This window comes from Protomyctophum parallelum, assembly GCF_964188405.1.
Source record: "Protomyctophum parallelum genome assembly, chromosome: 8".
Classification (NCBI taxonomy): domain Eukaryota; kingdom Metazoa; phylum Chordata; class Actinopteri; order Myctophiformes; family Myctophidae; genus Protomyctophum; species Protomyctophum parallelum.
In genome coordinates this window covers 46,695,923-46,717,689 of record NC_139703.1, presented here as the reverse complement: position 1 = coordinate 46,717,689, position 21,767 = coordinate 46,695,923, and the positions used below count along the sequence as shown (strand labels likewise).

The following is a 21,767-nucleotide window of genomic DNA, read 5'->3' as shown; positions in this document are numbered from 1 at the left end:
ATGATTAGTGACAGTCTCTCTGGGTGACAGTCACTCACCAATATGATTAGTGACAGTCTCTCTGGGTGACAGTCACTCACCAATATGATTAGTGACAGTCTCTCTGGGTGACGGTCACTCACCAATATGATTAGTGACTGTCTCTCTGGGTGACGGTCACTCACCAATATGATTAGTGACAGTCTCTCTGGGTGACGGTCACTCACCAATATGATTAGTGACAGTCTCTCTGGGTGACGGTCACTCACCAATATGATTAGTGACAGTCTCTCTGGGTGACGGTCACTCACCAATATGATTAGTGACAGTCTCTCTGGGTGACGGTCACTCACCAATATGATTAGTGACAGTCTCTCTGGGTGACGGTCACTCACCAATATGATTAGTGACAGTCTCTCTGGGTGACGGTCACTCACCAATATGATTAGTGACTGTCTCTCTGGGTGACGGTCACTCACCAATATGATTAGTGACTGTCTCTCTGGGTGACGGTCACTCACCAATATGATTAGTGACTGTCTCTCTGGGTGACGGTCTCTCACCAATATGATTAGTGACTGTCTCTCTGGGTGACGGTCACTCACCAATATGATTAGTGACTGTCTCTCTGGGTGACGGTCACTCACCAATATGATTAGTGACTGTCTCTCTGGGTGACGGTCACTCACCAATATGATTAGTGACTGTCTCTCTGGGTGACGGTCTCTCACCAATATGATTAGTGACTGTCTCTCTGGGTGACGGTCACTCACCAATATGATTAGTGACAGTCTCTCTGGGTGACAGTCACTCACCAATATGATTAGTGACAGTCTCTCTGGGTGACGGTCACTCACCAATATGATTAGTGACAGTCTCTCTCTGGGTGACGGTCACTCACCAATATGATTAGTGACAGTCTCTCTGGGTGACGGTCACTCACCAATATGATTAGTGACAGTCTCTCTGGGTGACGGTCACTCACCAATATGATTAGTGACAGTCTCTCTGGGTGACGGTCACTCACCAATATGATTAGTGACAGTCTCTCTGGGTGACGGTCACTCACCAATATGATTAGTGACAGTCTCTCTGGGTGACGGTCACTCACCAATATGATTAGTGACAGTCTCTCTGGGTGACAGTCACTCACCAATATGATTAGTGACAGTCTCTCTGGGTGACGGTCACTCACCAATATGATTAGTGACAGTCTCTCTGGGTGACGGTCACTCACCAATATGATTAGTGACAGTCTCTCTGGGTGACGGTCACTCACCAATATGATTAGTGACAGTCTCTCTGGGTGACGGTCACTCACCAATATGATTAGTGACAGTCTCTCTGGGTGACGGTCACTCACCAATATGATTAGTGACAGTCTCTCTGGGTGACGGTCACTCACCAATATGATTAGTGACAGTCTCTCTGGGTGACGGTCACTCACCAATATGATTAGTGACTGTCTCTCTGGGTGACGGTCACTCACCAATATGATTAGTGACAGTCTCTCTGGGTGACGGTCACTCACCAATATGATTAGTGACTGTCTCTCTGGGTGACGGTCACTCACCAATATGATTAGTGACAGTCTCTCTGGGTGACGGTCACTCACCAATATGATTAGTGACAGTCTCTCTGGGTGACGGTCACTCACCAATATGATTAGTGACAGTCTCTCTGGGTGACGGTCACTCACCAATATGATTAGTGACAGTCTCTCTGGGTGACGGTCACTCACCAATATGATTAGTGACAGTCTCTCTGGGTGACGGTCACTCACCAATATGATTAGTGACAGTCTCTCTGGGTGACGGTCACTCACCAATATGATTAGTGACAGTCTCTCTGGGTGACGGTCACTCACCAATATGATTAGTGACAGTCTCTCTGGGTGACGTTCACTCACCAATATGATTAGTGACTGTCTCTCTGGGTGACGGTCACTCACCAATATGATTAGTGACAGTCTCTCTGGGTGACGGTCACTCACCAATATGATTAGTGACAGTCTCTCTGGGTGACGGTCACTCACCAATATGATTAGTGACAGTCTCTCTGGGTGACGGTCACTCACCAATATGATTAGTGACAGTCTCTCTGGGTGACGGTCACTCACCAATATGATTAGTGACAGTCTCTCTGGGTGACGGTCACTCACCAATATGATTAGTGACAGTCTCTCTGGGTGACGGTCACTCACCAATATGATTAGTGACAGTCTCTCTGGGTGACGGTCACTCACCAATATGATTAGTGACTGTCTCTCTGGGTGACGGTCACTCACCAATATGATTAGTGACAGTCTCTCTGGGTGACGGTCACTCACCAATATGATTAGTGACTGTCTCTCTGGGTGACAGTCACTCACCAATATGATTAGTGACAGTCTCTCACCAATATGATTAGTGACAGTCTCTCTGGGTGACAGTCACTCACCAATATGATTAGTGACAGTCTCTCTTTTGCTAAAACCAAAGTTTGCTCGGCCATAGGCACACTCTCTCGCTCGACAGCATCTCTGATGAATTTGATAATAATAATAATGATGGATTGCATTTTTATAGCGCTTTTCTATGCACTACGTGCTTACTCAAAGCACTTTACAATGTCCCATTCATTCATACATTGGGAGGTGAAGCGGTGAACAGTCAACGCCAGCGTCCTCACTTCCCACATTCACACACCAATGGTGGCAACCACTGGAGGAAAGGTGGGGTTCAGTGTCTTGCCCAAGGACACTTCAACATGTGGACAGGAGGAGCCGGGATTCGACCCGCCGAGCCACGGATCATTGGACGACGTGCTCTACCCCCTGAGCCACAGCCGCCACGATACGGACTCATGGCAAAGAACTCGACTCTGATACTGGACGCATGGCAAAGAACTTATCCAAAAAAGAACAAGTGTGAATAGCACTAATACTATAGTGACAATGGTGTTATGTGCTCTTGGTTTATTGTGATGTTATGGCTTAGGAGTTGAGGTTTAATATATTACAAATTAAAAACCTTTACTACAAATACCACCCTTTAACGGACTGTGGTTATGTAAGCAGAAGGAAAGTATCTGAATGAGTGGGCGCATGTGTGGGGGCGCTTACTGTATATACTGGGTGCGCCCTACGTCATGACGCACAAGACCCATTACTATAAAATAGTACTACAATAGTACACCAAAAGGGGTTCCCACCCCGGCTACAGATGTGACTACATATTTATAATCATGGTTAATTATCATTGTTTTTTCATGTGCTAGAATCTTATACAAATGGAAAAGAATAAATAACGAGTAGCTGTTGTGTTCAAACAGGCGAGCAGCCAAAGGCCACTTGGCTACATTCTTTCACCCTTCTATCTCCTCCAGCCCTTGGCCCACACATACCACTCATATTGTGAACAGTGTGAACCTGTCTGTAAATAAGCTAAGGTCATGTGAATGAGTCCATCTAGCAGACGTTTTAAATGTATGTTACTGTTACTAAGGTGCACAATCAATCAGCCGCACTCTCTTGCGTCAAAGCCAGAGCATAGCTGCTGATTCTGGGCAGTCTGAGTGAATGGGAAGGTGCAGCATAGCACCTGCCGCGGCTACTGCCAGCGCAGTGCTGCAAAACTGGGCTGAAAAAGTCCCTGTGTTTCAGTGGTTGAGTTTTGGTGTGGTGACCATAATGCATCACAAATCAATCCTGGGTCAGGCAGGAGGCCAAGGGGAATCACACAACAATAGATACTCATTCTGAAAGCTATAAGCAAATTACACTCCATGCTAGGGCTGTAAAAAGAAATCGATTCGAGTTAGAATCGCGATTCTAATGCCGTCCGATTCAGAATCGATTCTCATTTTCCAAAAATCGATTTTTTCTTTCTTGCACAAATGTACCTGTACCTGACAGGTACATTTGTGCAAAAAAAACAAAAAGAAACACATGCACAGGTACTACCTGTGCATGTTTTTTTGCAATGCATTATGGCCTGGGTTTCTGCATAGTGCATTTACTACCAGCTAAGCTAAGCCTGCCAATTGTATTTATTTTACACCTGTTTTAATACTAATGTATTGTTCTGGTATTGAGTGAGAAGAGATTTTGTAACTTTTGTACTGGTTCAAATTTGTGCAAGCTAAATAAATTAGACATGTTCTTACTCTTGGATTTAACCTTTGTGTTTAAATCATTCAGTTGATAAAACCTTTACAATTATACAAGCTTTTTACTAAATGTACTCTGCTTTCATGCCAGAAGACTGGAGTAGATCATGCTAAAATTCTATTTAATTGTTTTTAATAAAATAAAAAAACTGCTTTAGAATCGGGAAAAAATCTTTTTTGAATTGAGAATCGGAAAAATCGAAAAGATCGTTTTTGAATCGAATCGTCACCCCAAGAATCTGAATCGAATCGAATCGTGGGACACCTAAAGATTCTCAGCCCTACTCCATGCAATTGCAGACATATGCTTTTATGTTTATTATTCGTTGTACATTGTAATACTATAAAGTGACGATACACTCACTTATATGAACTTTGACAGGTGTAAAGAAAGTTTGTTATGTATGACCTCAGATAAAAATCTAAAAGCAGGACAATGGTCAGGAATCATAAAATGAACAGCTGAAATGCAATATTCTTTCCAATACCATTTAGTCAAATGTATCTTCAGCAACAAGCACAGTTCCCTCTTTTGACTTTAGTGGCTGACCAACTTCCCTTCCATTGTAATTACAAGTGAAAACACTTCCAGTAAAATGTCAAGGGTGTTGTCATGACCTAAGACCATACCACACATTGGTTCAATGGAAATGAGCCAAATGACGGAACCATATTTCATTTGTAAAACCGCATGGGCCATGACAGAGAAACAGGATGTGCTGTGGTTCAAGCAGCTACACAAACGTCACAATCCAGCCACAAGCCACCTGACGAAGCCCACTATCTCTACAACCTGCTGATGCAAATTAATTTGAAAATAAATGAATTCCCTTCAAAAAAATTATAATAGTAAAATGTTTTACACGCAGTGCCATAGGTGGTATATTTTCTACAATGAGTTCAAAATGTAACTTGATGTTTTGGATGCAATAATAATGAGGGCAACGGAGTGTGGTAGTGTAGAACTGAGCTAAACCACCCTCCATTTTACGCCTTCAACCTGACACTTCAGCCAGAACCTTCCTGCATTGACGTCAGCCCCAGTCATTGTCAGAGTAGTTTGACTCGTACACCCCCTGCTCTCCCTTTATAGCATGTTCCACATCACTGCAGCATCAGGCGACTAAAAACATCACACTGTGTGAGTAAATATGATGCCTAAGAAACAAAGCATGTGTTACAAATTACACTATTACAAATATAAAAGGCTGCAGGTCAACAAGCCATGGAATATATCAGATTAGATTAAAAAAAAAAAGTCTAGCTTTGTCGGGCTTCGGGTCTAACATTATGGTAATTTCTAGGTATTTCATATTTGTCCAGACGAGTTCATTCAGTTCAAAGGTGGCTTAATTAAGTAAACTAGAACTCTCTAGCGCCACGCCACGCCATCCAGGTGGCCAGTTGTCCGGGTGCCCACTCATCCAGGTGGCCAGTTGGTGGCCACTTATCCAGGGTGCCCACTTGTCCAGGTGGCCACTCATCTGTCCCTTGTGGTCAGTTGGTTTTGGTGGCCAGCTGTCCAAGTGACCAAGTACTGTGTGTGTGTGTGTGTGTGTGTGTGTGTGTGTGTGCGTACCTTATGAATAGTGGGCGAGCAGTCACGTCGGACTATTGGCATGTCGGACTATTGGGGTGTCGGACTATTTGGATGCCGGACTATTGGTTGGCGGACTATTGGCTGTTGGACTCTTAGTACACATGTCGGACTATTGGCATGTCGGACTATTCGAGTAAATATGACCTTGCATGGATGCAAGGTAGTGCATTGTGTTACCTATGTCATGCAGTAGGCATTGTGCATGGAGACATGTGTGCAAACAGAGTGGTTTGGTAGGAGAAGGCGGTCGAAGGCGGTCGAATGGTGGACGGATAAACGGGCGAGCGCCTTTCAATTAGGGTAGCAAGATGGACATAAAGTCTAAACAGGAATGCACTCCATTGGTCTCCTTTTGCAATTTGACACCAAAGTAAAGTTCTCAAACTCTGCCCGAACCCGACCTGGCCCGACCGGTACGGATCGGGCCGAAAATTATGCTAATTAGCCGGGCCAGCCTCAGGCTCAGTGATTTTCCGTGATTTTTTTCTTTTTTCTAAGAATGTTATTATAATAACAATAGCAATTCTATTTGTAATGTGTAATGTGTAGGCTATAGCCTACAAGTAGGCTATGTATTTATTATGAAGAGGGCTGCGCTATTGGCGATTCACTTAATTGTGACCGGAGGAGTGGAGGTGGGGGGCCTGGTGCAGCGCACTGGCATTTCAGACTCGGAGCGGCAGCACGCATACTGACTGCGCGCAGGCATGAGCAGAGAGAAGTGGACGGTGGGGTGGTTGTTTATACTGCTGGCTGGCCTCTGGTTTGCGGCGCACCAAATGAGCTTCTGTTCATATGCTAAATGTTTTATAAAATCAATCGGATTATCACACGATAGCTGAAGCATCAGGTTTTCGTCATGTTGCAGTTGCACTGAGCTATCTCGTTAAACCCAGCTGTCTGCGATGAATAACCTAATCATTAGGCCTAATCAACGTCATACCAACCGATCCATATAAATGATATAATTCTGTAGTGTATGATGACCACGCAATGTTACAGTCCACTGCAGGCTACAGGCTATTTGATTTCCAAAATGATTAGTATTAAGGGGCCTACCATACCAGGCCTCAGGCCTGTGGCACATCTATGCACGAATGTCTATGTTCACAGGCTTCTGTGTGCAGCCTAGAGGAGCATCTGAGCATGTGCAGCACTACAAGTCTTACACCATATGCGTTTGGGAAACCCAGCCATTGACCATAATATTACGGAGGTCTTAACGAAGCCCTTTTCCACTTTTTTAAATTAATAATAATTAATTTATTAGTGCATTAAAATTACCTTACATGGGAAAACTCACATCAAGTATTTTTCCCTCAGAAACCGTCGGAGCTACAGTTACAACACTTGGAGGAGAGGTTCATAATAATTATTAAAATTGATCAGTCGGCCTCATGGTGGCGCTATAACAGCCCACTTCACATTTCGCCTTATAACTCTTGAACCGTAGGTCGTAGAATCAAAACTTCACTTTCCCTGGACTCCTTGGGTCACGATAGATTTTGATAGATTCTGCCATTTTGACTTTTCTTCAAAACACACTCTTCCACCTACAGCTTCTGTGCAAATCTCACAAAACGGTACACATGATCTCTGGACCTATCCGATTACAACACCACAGGCAGAATTTTCATAGTCCGTATCGTTCGGCTGTAATTGGCGTCCAAAGTTAGTGGGAGGGGCCTGTTTTACACAAAATGACACAAATCACCAACGGAATGTCCAATCCACCCCAAATTTAATTCACATGTCGTGGGTGGTTTAATCAACAAAGAGCCGAAAGAAATTCCATTTTCATCCATAGGGGGCGCCGCAAATGCGGATTTTTACGTTTATTGCAAAAACATGCTTTTTGGGGGATAAATCTGCTATGTTTGCGATAGCGTAGCCTACGTGCACTATAGCGAGACAACTCCAATTCCCTCCCAATCAGTAATGTGGTCTATTACATCGCATTAGCGACACTTTACATAATTTGGTGTTCATATATTCAGAATGGCTAAGGTCTAGTACTGACAATTTAACAACATTTATTGGCTCGGACAAAGTAAACGTCAAACTTGCATATGAGCACGTGAGACCAACACAATCAGGGGTGGCATCTTTTCCACATCTTTTGTGGAAAATGTAATTAGCTATAAGCAATGGAAGACCCAGCATGAAAAAAGGGAATCTGAGGGCTGTTAAAGATGACTTGATCAGTTGGTGGGTAATTGGGGTCTTTCACACCATGCATACCCTCTCTGCTAGGAGTCTCCTTAAATCTGGCATGTCCCTGACAAGCTCAGTGTAGCCCAGTGGGGTCAAAGGTTAATGTGAGGAAGGATGGGGTGGGGTGAAGGGTTAATCTCAAATCAGGTGGTTCCTCACAAGACTTAGGAGCAGCCCACCACAAAGGAAGGCATTAGGAATTAGGTCTCGAGGAGGGAGGCTAGGGACCTGGGACAGATAGCAACACAAGCATGGTAGAAAGTGATGAATTCTGAAGTAGGGATGATTTCCTTTAGTTTGGAGGATTCATTTTTTACACAAACGGAAAGATACACATCTTGGACGAATCTATCCATGCAGACGGTTTTCTTTTTTTTTATACGTTTCCTTTAACAAGGAAATATTTTCTGATTATTATAATATTATTATAATATAATAATAGTTATCAGAAAATGCATTCTTCACTTAGGCCATATGTCAAACATATACGTCTTTGTAAAAAGAAAGGGGTGGGGAATTTTAGCCTTGAAAGCAAACAAATCTGACAGAGCAAAATCATTCCGTTATGACACTGACCATTCCAGGCTAGGAGTCCATGGGCCCAGAGCAGTCATTGGCTACAGCAAGCAGACATGGCTGGGGTTTCCCCACACTGCTCAGCAGCAATCATGAGGCTACCTCCTGGTCTGGCAGTCATCGGACAATGTGCAATAGGGTGTGTGTGTGTGTGTGTGTGTGTGTGTGTGTGTGTGTGTGTGTGTGTGTGTGTGTGTACGCGTGCGTGCGTGCATGTGGGTGTGTGTGTGTGCGCGCGTGTGTTGACTAAGCCTAGGCATGGCTGCTTTGGGAGATTAACACATACCATGCCACGGGCAGGGCAGGCTCTGTTTGAATGTTAATTCTCCGTACACAAAGCTGACAGATGTGATAAGACTTTGGAGAGATTCAAGGTCATGGAGGCAGGGATTACATAATGCAATGTGGGTTCTCCTGAGTCCTGGGCCAAATGAGGCAAGGAGTTATTGCCAATCACTTGGAAATAGAAAGAAAGAAAAAGCAGCTACTGTACAGTCATCAAATTCCCTCCAAACCCATTGCACCTTATAAACGATCAGTTAACCTTGTAAAATCATGTGGGACAGTGGTAAAGTAGCTGCCCACCACCACAGAATCATGTGGCGCAGTGGTAAAGTAGCTGCCCACCACCACAGAATCATGTGGCGCAGTGGTAAAGTAGCTGCCCACCACCACAGAATCATGTGGCGCAGTGGTAAAGTAGCTGCCCACCACCACAGTGGTAAAGTAGCTGCCCACCACCACAGTGGTAAAGTAGCTGCCCACCACCACAGTGGTAAAGTAGCTGCCCACCACCACAGTGGTAAAGTAGCTGCCCACCACCACAGTGGTAAAGTAGCTGCCCACCACCACAGTGGTAAAGTAGCTGCCCACCACCACAGAATCATGTGGCGCAGTGGTAAAGTAGCTGCCCACCACCACAGTGGTAAAGTAGCTGCCCACCACCACAGAATTATGTGGCGCAGTGGTAAAGTAGCTGCCCACCACCACATAATCATGTGGCGCAGTGGTAAAGTAGCTGCCCACCACCACATAATCATGTGGCGCAGTGGTAAAGTAGCTGCCCACCACCACAGAATCATGTGGCACAGTGGTAAAGTAGCTGCCCACCACCACATAATCATGTGGCGCAGTGGTAAAGTAGCTGCCCACCACCACATAATCATGTGGCGCAGTGGTAAAGTAGCTGCCCACCACCACATAATCATGTGGCACAGTGGTAAAGTAGCTGCCCACCACCACATAATCATGTGGCGCAGTGGTAAAGTAGCTGCCCACCACCACAGAATCATGTGGCACAGTGGTAAAGTAGCTGCCCACCACCACAGAATCATGTGGCGCAGTGGTAAAGTAGCTGCCCACCACCACAGAATCATGTGGCACAGTGATAAAGTAGCTGCCCACCACCACATAATCATGTGGCGCAGTGGTAAAGTAGCTGCCCACCACCACAGTGGTAAAGTAGCTGCCCACCACCACAGAATCATGTGGCACAGTGATAAAGTAGCTGCCCACCACCACAGAATCATGTGGCACAGTGATAAAGTAGCTGCCCACCACCACAGTGGTAAAGTAGCTGCCCACCACCACAGGGGTAAAGTAGCTGCCCACCACCACAGAATCTGGGAGTTCATTTGAATCTACCGTGGTGCATCTATATGATCTATATGGTGTCTATATCAGGGGTGTCCAAACTTTTTTCAGAGGGGGCCATATTAGAAAATATTAAATCACCCAAGGGCCGACTACATTACCAAATACAACCAGATGTGCAAGGTAAAAAATGAAATAAAATAGCCTTTCTTTGACCCCTTCAGAATGAGACAACAAGGAACAAGGAATCCTGACAAATGATACTCTGGGAAATGGCCAGGTGAATGAATGCCCAGGTGATTTAAAAACCTCACTGTAAAAATGTCCCATACTGTTGGGCTGCTGTGGGTCGCATAATACAATTCTTCCCCAGGCCGCATTTGGACACCCATGGTCTATGGTCTACTGTACATGAACACAATTGGCCCATGTTCTGGGTAGGGAAGCCAGGGCGGGGAGGGTGATAATTGTTACGGCATGTAATCCTACGGGCTGGGGTGGCATCGATCAGCAGGGGATGTTGTATAGGAGTAGCAGCACACTAGAGGCTCTAGTGTGCATCCTCCCGGTGGGGGCTCCTTGATGAGTCAGTAGGACGCAACACACAGAAATGTGTGTGGGGTGTAATAATAATATAATAATATAATAGCTAAATTAACAGTTTGACTGTTTTACAAGCTTAACCCGCATTTTAATCAACCCCCCTTCACTGCCGAGATTGTTGTATTACCTTTAGAGCATACGCTGAATTATTTGGGCTTTTAATCCGCGAAAATCCAGCGAAAAAAGCTCCCGTGGTATGTTGTGATCCGAGCGTATCATCCACCATCTTGGTGCACCCGGAAGACGCACACAAGACTCGTCTCAATGAGGCGTTGTACCCCATGCATTTCCATTGGCCTCAATTTCCCAGAAGCCCTAGCAGCCCACAGCATGTGACGATTTCCGGTTTCGTCATCAAAACGAAACCAAAAAAACTCTATCTCCGCGACGAAGACGGATTTTCTTTTTATTTATTACAATACAGCGGATTAAACTCATAAAACAAAAGGCGGATATAGCGGGGTTGGCAGCGACAGTAACCTGGAGTAATCCATTCCCGGCACGGAAACAGGAGTTTTTTACATGGGTAAAAAATAAAATAAATAAAAACACTCGACACTTACAATGGTGTCAAGGTGTTAAGGTCATTACACACTGGCGAATTAGCGACGCGATATATTTGTGCGAATAATTCGCATTTAAAAAAAACCAATTGAAGTCCATGCAAGCTTCCACATCAGTGGCGAATGTGCGAATGTGCGAAAATGCGACCGTTTTCGCTTTTATTTGTTCGCTCTGGTGTCGTATTTTGCAGAGATTCGCAGGCGAACTGCAACAGGCAAAATTTCGCATTTTCAGATCGCTTATTCGCATCGCGTCGCTAATTCGCCAGTGTGTAATGACCTTTATTGTGAGGCTACAGGCATGGTTACAGGAATAATATGAAGCATACACCTACTGTACAGTAAAATCACCTACTGTACATCACCTACTGTACAGTAACATCATCTGCATACAACTACTGTACATCACCTACTGTACAGTAACATCTGCAGTTGGGTGCAGAGGAATGAAAGAGACCTATGCTTTTCTGGGCATAGAGGGGTGGACCATCTCCCGGCTGAGACCGCCGGGGACTTCCTATTGGTTCACCAACCTATGAGCCCCCCCCCCTGCTCCCGAATCCACACAGTGGAGAACACTCACGTTGCCACATTTGGAGTGACACCCCTCTGCACTCCTATTGGTTAGCGAAAATACAAGGTTCACTCCGCTCGTATGCATCTCTCGCCCTGTCGTTTTTTTCCCTCCTTTGAAACAAAACGCCTGTGGTTTCCGAGGCTAGGTGCTAAGTAGCAGAGCTCCATTTTCATGAGAAGGAATAAGATTGGGAATTGAGGAGTTGAATATGCCCAGATATATTACCTTCCTCCTGTGAGATGAACATGCAAAAAAAAGAGCCCTGCACTTATATTCACTCAAATTCACTGTTGATAGACTTGTACATACCGGTTACCAGATACTCACTGTTGAAGGCATGGACATAGATTCTCACATTCACTCGTGATTGATTGTACATTTATACTTCAATGACCATCAGCAGCCGATGTGGTATCTATGTGCATATATCTATGGAGTAAAACTCTAGCCGATGCAAGCTGTCCGTCCAGAAAATGAGATCTAGCCTACGAGCCAAGGATAATAGTCTAGGACTGTTGTTGGTGTCAGTTATAAAGATGGCTATGTCCGTCTCTTTCACATAGCGTGCATATCCATGCACTCACACCGTGAAGTTGTGGCTCGTTTCGAAGGTTATGAAATGATAAACTGATGACATTATGAATAGCTTTCAATCCATGTTGCATCTAGCTTTTCAAGCTTCCCCACTTGATAATCCTGTATTCAAGTGGCACTTCCTATATCCTACAGACTAAAAAGATAGTGCACAAACAAACAACAATTAGAAAAATAAAGTACATATTTATTCATTGCAGTCAACGTTTCAATCAATCAATCATCAATCATTTAGATCGGGAATTTAGACATTCGAAACATTGACAGCAATAATTGAATAGCGGAGCTTTTTACACCCATGCATTCGTTTGATGAAGTGAGTCCGCTGTTGGGGCACATTGATGACAACGGTACACATCCTTACCCTGATCATCTCGGCCACATAGCTCTCAGGGCCTGTGTACTCTGTGGAGTCCTTCACCTTCACCAGGACAATGAAGAACAGGTAGTGCCACATGTTGTGTTCCACTTTGATGTGCTCTTCAAAGGTCACCGTCTTGTTGTCAAACTTGTCTCTTTCCAAACCTGGGAGTGAAAGTATTATCAGTGAGTGCACATTGAAGACCCATACATATATACAGTATACACAGTACACACACATACAGTATATATTATATATATATATTAGGGATGCCAGAAAGTGACCATCAGCCAAATCGAATAATCGACAGCTCTGCCGATTAATAATCGATTAATTGACCCCCCCCCCCCCCCCCCCACATAACCATTATATGTTGAGTGCATGCTTTGATGGTTACAGTTTTATAATCAGTTTTGATGAGTAAACCTTTGTGGAGATCTTCTCAGTTCTCATTGTATGCTAGCCATTCAGGATGGAAAATGAAATCCATTTGGATTTGGGGAGAAGTAGTTTCATGGGGGCTGGTATGAAATACTTGATATAAACAGAAAACGTTCAGTTCACTAGTCTACAATCTACTCTACAACTGCCTTCATTTCATCTTATTGTCTTGTCTGGCAGGCACAAGTGTCTGTTAGAGAGAGGAGCAGAGAAGAGTGTAGAAGAGTATATAACACTTTTGGTGTGGCAACAATGACATCATAAACAGTCAGTGGATGACTGTTGTGACCTTTCTCAGAATGACTGAACAACAAAACCAAGGGGAAGTAAGGCCATAAGGCGTCACAGCATTCTAGACGTCTGGCCTTTCCACGTTTCCAGGTCAGTATGAAATCATCTTTAGATGCCAGTTCAACTAACTGAGGCCTGCAAAGACAGCATTTCAAACATTTTTCTTCTATCCGAGCCTACCTTGCATTTCAACCCTGACAGAATATTGTCGCAGAGATGATGGCAAATTTTGGTGAAAATGATGTGAAGACATAGAGCACGTCACACAGGGGGGAGTGTTGTGTGCGATTGAGTATGCAGTCAATAGCCATATGGCAACAGGAAGAAAACACACTCCTCCACAGCAGCACCAGCCATGACTAACCAAGCATTCTGGGAAGAGGAGGTGGTTGTTGCGTTGTTTACTCTACCAAGAAAAACAGTCCCCATTTTGCAAGGCAGCCTCAATGCAATGTAATGCTGCAACGCAGGAGTCACACGCTAATTCAATGCTGCAACGCACAGTCACACGCTCATTCAGGGGTGGTTTTTAGACCAGACCACTCCTTTGGTTTCTTTGTCACTGTCCGCAAAACAACCCATGTCAGTCAGAGCACTGTGGCAAGATCTACAAGCTCACAACATAACTGTGAGCAACATTGCCTGTTTTCTTTTTATTGTATAAAGCTTAAAGGACCACTTTTCAACCTATATTCATATAATGGGTCCTCACTAATAATCATGATAAAATAGAACGATTTCTTTCTACTCAGTCTGTGTCTCATAGGAGGGCTGTGGGCAGTTTAGAAACCGTCCTCCAGTGACATCATCATTAGGCAGATTTATTTTTTAAACAAGATTTTTTTACAAAAATGTTTAGATTTTCATTATCGTGAGAACGATTGCTTCCATTTTCGCATTGCGACCTTTCAGGACTAGAAAGCCTGCAGTTTCTATTAGCTTGTATTCCCCATCGATGATGTCACTGGAGGACGGTTTCTGAACTGCCCACAGCCCTCCTATGAGACACAAACTGAGTAGAATTTCTTTTCATGATTATTAGTGAGGACCTATTATATGAAGATTGAAAAGGTTGAAAAGTGGTGAAGTGGTCCTTGGTTAAGTGGTGAAAAAAAGTGGTGAAGTGGTTAATCATAAGGCAAGTCTTTGTTATAACCTGCTATGCAGTGGAGAGACGAGAGTTTGGATTGTTGTGTGGAGTGTGCGTGTGTAAATGGTGCATTTATATAGCCACTTTATCCAAGGCGCTTTACATAGATGTGCATTACATTCACCCATTCACACACACATTCATACACCGATGGTGGCGGAAACCATGCAAGGCACAAACCAGCACATCAGGAGCAATTAGGGGTTCAGAGTCTTGTCCCTCTACCACTCTACCCCTGAGCCACCGCCGCCCCCTGTGTGTGTGTGTGTGTGTGTGTGTGTGTGTGTGTGTGTGTGTGTGTGTGTGTGTGTGTGTGTGTGTGCGCGTGCGTGCGTGCGTGCGTGCGAGAGAGAGAGAGAGAGGGAGGGAGCAGGGGGAAGCCGGGGGTGGCTGTTGTGGGTGGCCTTGGCAGAAGACATTTTCCAAATTCAATAATACTAAATATTTCAAGTGCATGGTGTGTGCCTCACTCTGCTAAGGTGCAAGAATGGCTCCGTATTTATCTCGACCCATTTACGTGTATACCATATTTAGACCAGTGGGACTCCAATCCCAATGGTATAGGTAGGTAGATGGTACCTGCAGACGGAAGTTGACCGCAGTCTCTTAACATCTGCCTGCAGGACTACACAGAGAAATGCATACGGATACACTGCAGATTCCTCACCGCAGATAAAGCATGTTGTTTTCAGGACTTCCTCCTTCTTCTGCTTCTCACTCCTCAGGTCTGCGAAGGTATCGATGATGACACCAAAGATGAGATTCAGGACAATGATGATGACCATGAAGAAGAACAGAAGGTCGAAGATGACTCTGGCTGCAAACAAGGGTTCCTGTCAAAGGCAAAAAGAGGTGACGTGAAACATGAATGAAGATCCACCAACAACGAAGCATACAGTATTTTGCGTGTCTTACCAGTACCAGGTCTTATTACTTAACTTAAGACCTGGAGGCGTGATCAATGCCATTAGGCTATTCTGAGTGGCCAAAGAGCATTGACCACGCCTCCAGGTCTTAAGTTAAGTAATAAGACCTGGTACTTAAGACACGCAAAATACAGCCCTCAATCTCAGTGGTTCTCAAAGTGGTGCCGATCTACAAATTCACATGCATTGTGAGCAGGTAGACTTCCTTTGATATATATATATATATATATATATAGACCACTGTCTGGATTAGTACAGTAAATTGATGTGATCTGCACTGGTCCTGTGCTTCGAACCGTACCTCCTTGGATGGCCTCCGTAGGACATCCCCGACACCTCCTCCGCTCCTCAGGCCGTGACTTAACACAGTCACGATACACATGATCAGAGAGTCACACACTCGCTCCTTCTCCTCGATGACCATCGCTGATGGCTGGGAATGGAGGGCAGCTGTGGAGGGACAGCAACACGTTACACGCGTCATCATAATGTACAGTCAATCAATGGAACATAAAGCCGTTTGCTCAGCATCCCTACTATTGTCCAGAAATAAGACAGTAGGATCTACAATGTCGACCTTGGGTCGCTTGTGGACGTCACAAACAACAGAAACTATTGCCTAATAATGTCGATTTGAGTTGTTGAGGTGCACTGTTTGCCCATATTCTGTTAGCCATGCCCAGATATGGAGTCCAGGCCAAACGGTTCTGTGACATCAGAGTACTCCATATATGGGGACACTTCAGCACAACCGCTGGTGCGATTGAATTAGACTAGTCGAACAGTGTCCATATATGACCATATATGGGTATATCGGTTGGACTGCCAGTTGTGGACAACTAGATTTCCATACTAACTGCATAAAACACACCGGATAATGAAGAATCCTTTATGGATTTAACCCATTCGCCAACTGGTTCGCCATACTGGAGGCAACTGGATATCCCACTGGGAAATTTCCCAAATCATCACCACGAAAACAAGTCAGCAGACCAGCATAATTAGCGGGGCATGGTGGTGATGGATAAAGAAACCTTGGTAAGGTCATGCTCCAGACGGTTTGTGGAATTTCCATGGTTGGCTGATCACATTAAGGCAGTGCATGGATGATGGTGTTTTCTTCAGAGGTCAGACGGTTTTGTTAGAACCCACTGGTTGTGGTGAGACGTCCATGCCCTGGCTGAGAGGACCCCGTGACCTGCATGCGCTTGACAGTAATTAACCCCTGACCCCCCGCCCCCAACCACCTCAGCAGGTCTCAGCCCCAGTCCTAGACGCACAAGGAATGTATGCCCCTATGCTGCACGCAGCAGCCATATAGTGCCCTCCAGAACATGTGTTCTGAAGGGGTATGTTATTCATTTACACTCAAATGAACCCTTTGTCCCACAATGCCTCTAGCACCTCGCTCCAACTAAGGGCACACATGTGCAGTCTAAGTCTATATATAGTATACACATACATTCAGAGGACAAACTGTAACATACTTACCATCCACCACAGCATCTGCTGAGCAGTTCTCTCCATTCTCTTTCCGACAGACTCCACCAGTGAGGAACTCTCCCACCATACTGGCACCATGCTCTTCTCACGGGCAACATAGTAACGGAATAAAACATACTTAATTTTAAGTGCACAAATAATTTGATTGGAAAATCATTGTGGAATGAGTCAACCAATATACTTGCAAAGTGGTTTCACGTAACATGTGGCACAAGCTGCTTTAGCATAATAAACTGCAGCTATGCAGCGCAGAGCAAATTGTATGACTTTTTATCTTTGCCCATCAATTGATTGAACAATTGAGAACATTTATTCTCTTCCTTTAAAGGCAACATATTCACTTTGAATGGCTATTCTTACAGACGCTCAGGGTCGGTTCATTCAGATAATCTGCAATGCTGCAAGAAACACATGCTGCCTTGCAGCTTGAACTTGACTCAGGTCACTGAGGCCGGGTGAATTAGGTTCATTCCAGTCAAGGGAGCATCATGTGACTGGAAGCGATGCAGTCATAGAAGAATGCTCTTGGAACGTACCAAGGGTCTTGTTGGGTATTCTGTCCACGGGCAGGATGAAGTCGTCTTGGAAGAAGATGTAGCCCACTATGGAGAAGAGGTAGACGAGGATGAGGGCCAGCACGGCCGTCAGGAGTATGGAGCGGCCATTGCGGGTCACACTCTTTATGACGTTGAGAAGGGTCTCCTCCCGGTACACAAGGTCAAACAGCTGGGCCAGGACAAGAACAGAGTGGGACATTGGCACTTAACCACCTTCAACTTGGTGTCCCTGTTTTGTGCAAATCGTTATTGGCAACAATGTACAAAAGATGTGAACAATTGTCGCCATAAAGTTTGTACTGTAGATCAGCTATTTGTGTGTGACACCATCATTTGTTGAAGTATAAAATAGCACTTAAGTGTCAAATAAAGAGGATTTTATATTGTGTGTATGTGTGAGTGTGTGTGTGTGTGTGTAAAGCCCAACACACACAGGTTGCGTAGCAGCACAGTATCTGCACACGTGAAGTACCGCCCATAAGCATCAACAGGACATGGCGCTCTGCCGCGCGGCTGCCAACTTTGTACAGTGGTAGTAAAAAAAGAAATCACACCCGTGTGAACTGAGTGTTGCAACTCCCCTCTCCCCCTGCCTCTCTCTCTCTCTCTCTCTGTCTGTGTGTAATTAGCAGGCAACAGTGCAACACTATCTCGCTCTCTCTGTTTCTGGGAAAAACAGCACCACTTTTGCCCCTACTGCTACTCATAGTCACATACTCTAAGGGACGGACGGACATTGCTGTTCCTTGGAGTGGTTGCACCACTCAAAAATAAAAACACTTTCACCACGCGGCAACGCCTGGAAATAGAACATTGGCACATCAGAGTGTTGGGCGAGGTGTGAACACATGTCTGACGCCGCCGGTGTGGGATAGGTCCACTGAAAATAATGGAGGCGGCTGTTTTGACGCTGTTTTGGGTCGCGCACCGTTAGCAGCCTGTGTGTGTTGCCCTTAAGGGAGAGTAAGGTGGGTCAATCTATGTTGACCCACCTTACACATGCCAGGCCTATGTATGCAGGCCTGGCATGTGCCTTAATGGGCTTATTACGATGTGTTTGTGTGTCACACAGATGACAGGCATTCACCGCTCACTCACCAGCAGGCTGTAGAAGAAGACGTGGACAAAGACCCCCAGGCTACAGATGATCAGATACAGCAGATGGTACAGGAACTCCACATCCATGATCATGGCTTTGTAGCCCCGCGTGAACGTTCCCCGGTTCCCCACAAAGCTCATTAGGAAGATGACCTTGTTACACACCTGTAGCCCCGGGGGACACCGACCACAGGGACATGTAGAAACAACAGCCACATTGAGCAGGAAACACAGTCAAGGAGACAAACAGTCTCCTACTGTCCATTTGAGTCTGTCTTAAGAGCAATGACTATTATTTACTGTACAACTCTTTAAACTGTACATGCGATTTGAGTGTAAAGTCCAAACATAGCCGTGGCGTGGGAGAGAACTACTTCTCTAAAACGGCTTGCAAATTATTACTCAATGCTGCATCGAGCCATTCATTTTCTATACGTAGAGAATTTAAGGCAACTCTCGAAACGTCAGCCAGAGTTAAGTTGAACTCGTTTGAACTTAACACTTACGAGTGACATTGAACCTAAGGTCCAGGGCAACAGAGGCCTGCCTTGAGAGACCCTATATAAACAGGTGGCCCACATTCACTTTACAACACAATGTTAAATGCTCATGCACATTTGCATGGCTCGTACTTGTGTACACAGTACACACACACACACACACACACACAGACAGACAGACAAAAACTCACATTGAAAGCCCCAAGTAAGAAGAGGGTAGGCTCCAGGCCCACAAAGAAGATCAGTCGTAAGATGGTGGAGGCAATGAGGGCTCTGATGCCGTGGGGCTGAGGCAAGACAATGACAATGGCCAGGGACACCAGCATGGCCACCCACAGTAGGGCCGACAGGTGGGGATCCAGCGTACCTGAGGGCCATGGAGATTGTGGAGTGAGATTCTGAGTGGGTGCAGGTAATAAAAATCATATACTGTACATCATATTGGGTGTACGAATTTTATAATTCTAACATATTTGGTAGTATACATTACAGTTATAGCAAATGCTGGCCATCGTGGGTGACTTCAGAACAGTAAAAGAAAATCTTCAGGGTATGAGATGGAGTCTATCCTCAGTTGGCACCATTAACTAGTCACAGATCAATCCTCAGCTAGCCTAACAACAAATTAGCCAATCATCGCTTCAGGCTATGGGATCAAAAAAGCTTGCGATGAAAGAACAATGGTGGCGTTTTCTGGAAACTAGCTCTTCTGTATTTCACATAATAGTCTAAAGGCCAGTCCACACAAACGCAACTAGTCGCAACTTGCAAACAGTTGTACCAGTCTGAACTGACCAGTTGCAGACCGGTGACATTTGGCGATAATGGTTGCAAGGATTAGCAGTTGCAAATCATTGTTGTGGACTGAGCTTAAGGTTCTTGCACACATTTATTCAAACTGTTTTGTGTCATGAGTATATCCACACAGATTGTGAATATTACACAGTGATAAACTGACCTTTAACCGTAAATAAAGGCATAAACCTCTATGATTAAGGCATCAAGAACTATACCTGTAGGTTTAAAGCAAACTACTTGCATGAGGTATCCAATACAGCCCCGTGTAAAGGTAATTATCAAATAAATTGTAGGCAAAAAATATATAATAATAGGCAACATGGACAACAGCTAGCTTAAATGTTTGTTAACACTATTAACCCTTTTCATGGAGGAAATATTCAACAATTTCATTGCAGGCTGAGTGAGAAAGTGTCACTGCTTCCTGTATCATTCCCATATCTGCACGGTGGCCAACTCTTCATGACAGGGTGGCAGCTAGCCGCAATTTGCAATTGACAGCCCAAACATCAAAACAGAAAAGTCCTATCTGAATCAGATGACTGCTGTGTGCATATGGTCTATAGCTGTCCAGCATTTCAGACACTCATCAACATCATCATCATCATCAGGTCTCTTAAGATTTGACATTTAAGCGAAATACACTGCGACAAATACAATACAATATGACTAATTATTTCTGTTTTGGTCCAGACATTGCATATATTAGGTTTTTACTTAGCCCTGCTTTCGTGAAAACAATACATATTTGTGCTGAATATCAAGATGTTGAACTAAAATGTCCAATGTGCATTCTTAAGCAGGTCTAAAGGTGATTGATCCATCTATATCTTACAGATAAAGAGGCAATGAACCATGTATTATCATCAGGTTTTATTTTATTATCATCTGGCTGCCCTTCTAAATACTTTCACTGACGGAACATAGCCAGATTCATTCCGTTTCCAGATGAGGCAAAGCAGACACGGCTTTTGGACTTTGTGAGACGTGCTGTGCACGTGTTTATGTTTTTATGTAACAGTGAGAGTGACGCATCAGAGGGTTAGCAATAAAACGAGCATGCCAGGCACCAACTCAATGCCAAGTCCCAAGTCCCAGCCAATGTGTAACAGCAAGAGTCTCCCTTTTCACACTGTGTGCGTGCGTGCATGCATTCGTCCAGTTGGACATGAGGTTAGTCAGGTATTCTGTATCCCAAGGCTCCACACAAAGACTTTGCCCCTTTCCCGCCTGGATTCTCCACACCTTTCCATGTAGAGATCACATGACAGGAACTTGTTACATAACATAACTCCTAGTAGGCTAAAAATATTCTTTGCTACAGCCAAATCCATAAAGGAAGTTGTTGCAGTGATCCTGCGTTCGGCAGCCCCGCTGAAGGACCTCAGGTGTGACAGCTTTCAACACTGTTCATATGTTTTTAAAAGGTTCCGAAATAGCTGACTGACTCTGTTACCGTGAGAGCCTAGGACACGAGCATGGTCGTTAACTCTTCCCTGACAGGACATTCAGAGATAAAGTACAGTAACTTGAAGTGCTGTGGTTAACAGAACAAACGGTAAATAAATCTTGTAACTGTCTCCCAGTTTTGCACTCATCATTATTACTATTATTATTTTCACATCTGTTTGCATTAAGCCAACTTCCCCTGCATACAGAGATGGTCAGCTGACCTAGTTCTATTTCCATGGTCA

The 21,767-nt window shown here is 44.6% G+C and overlaps 1 protein-coding gene across 8 annotated transcripts in view; it reads right to left on the bottom strand.

Moving 5' to 3' along the window:
• The window catches only part of itpr1b (inositol 1,4,5-trisphosphate receptor, type 1b), a 125,339-nt gene that overhangs the window by 3,992 nt on the left and 99,580 nt on the right, over positions 1 to 21,767 (bottom strand). For 7 of the 8 annotated variants that reach the window (XM_083770683.1, XM_083770684.1, XM_083770688.1 and 4 more), the window contains 7 exons: positions 19,467 to 19,642; positions 18,776 to 18,940; positions 17,657 to 17,846; positions 17,109 to 17,201; positions 15,919 to 16,067; positions 15,359 to 15,524; positions 12,813 to 12,973 (listed from right to left, as the gene is read on the bottom strand). In XM_083770683.1, coding sequence (XP_083626809.1) covers positions 12,813 to 12,973; positions 15,359 to 15,524; positions 15,919 to 16,067; positions 17,109 to 17,201; positions 17,657 to 17,846; positions 18,776 to 18,940; positions 19,467 to 19,642 — 1,100 coding nt within the window. Of the gene's footprint in view, positions 1 to 12,812; positions 12,974 to 15,358; positions 15,525 to 15,913; positions 16,068 to 17,108; positions 17,202 to 17,656; positions 17,847 to 18,775; positions 18,941 to 19,466; positions 19,643 to 21,767 lie in introns of those variants that run through there. The other variant, XR_014569598.1, reaches the window with a different exon arrangement.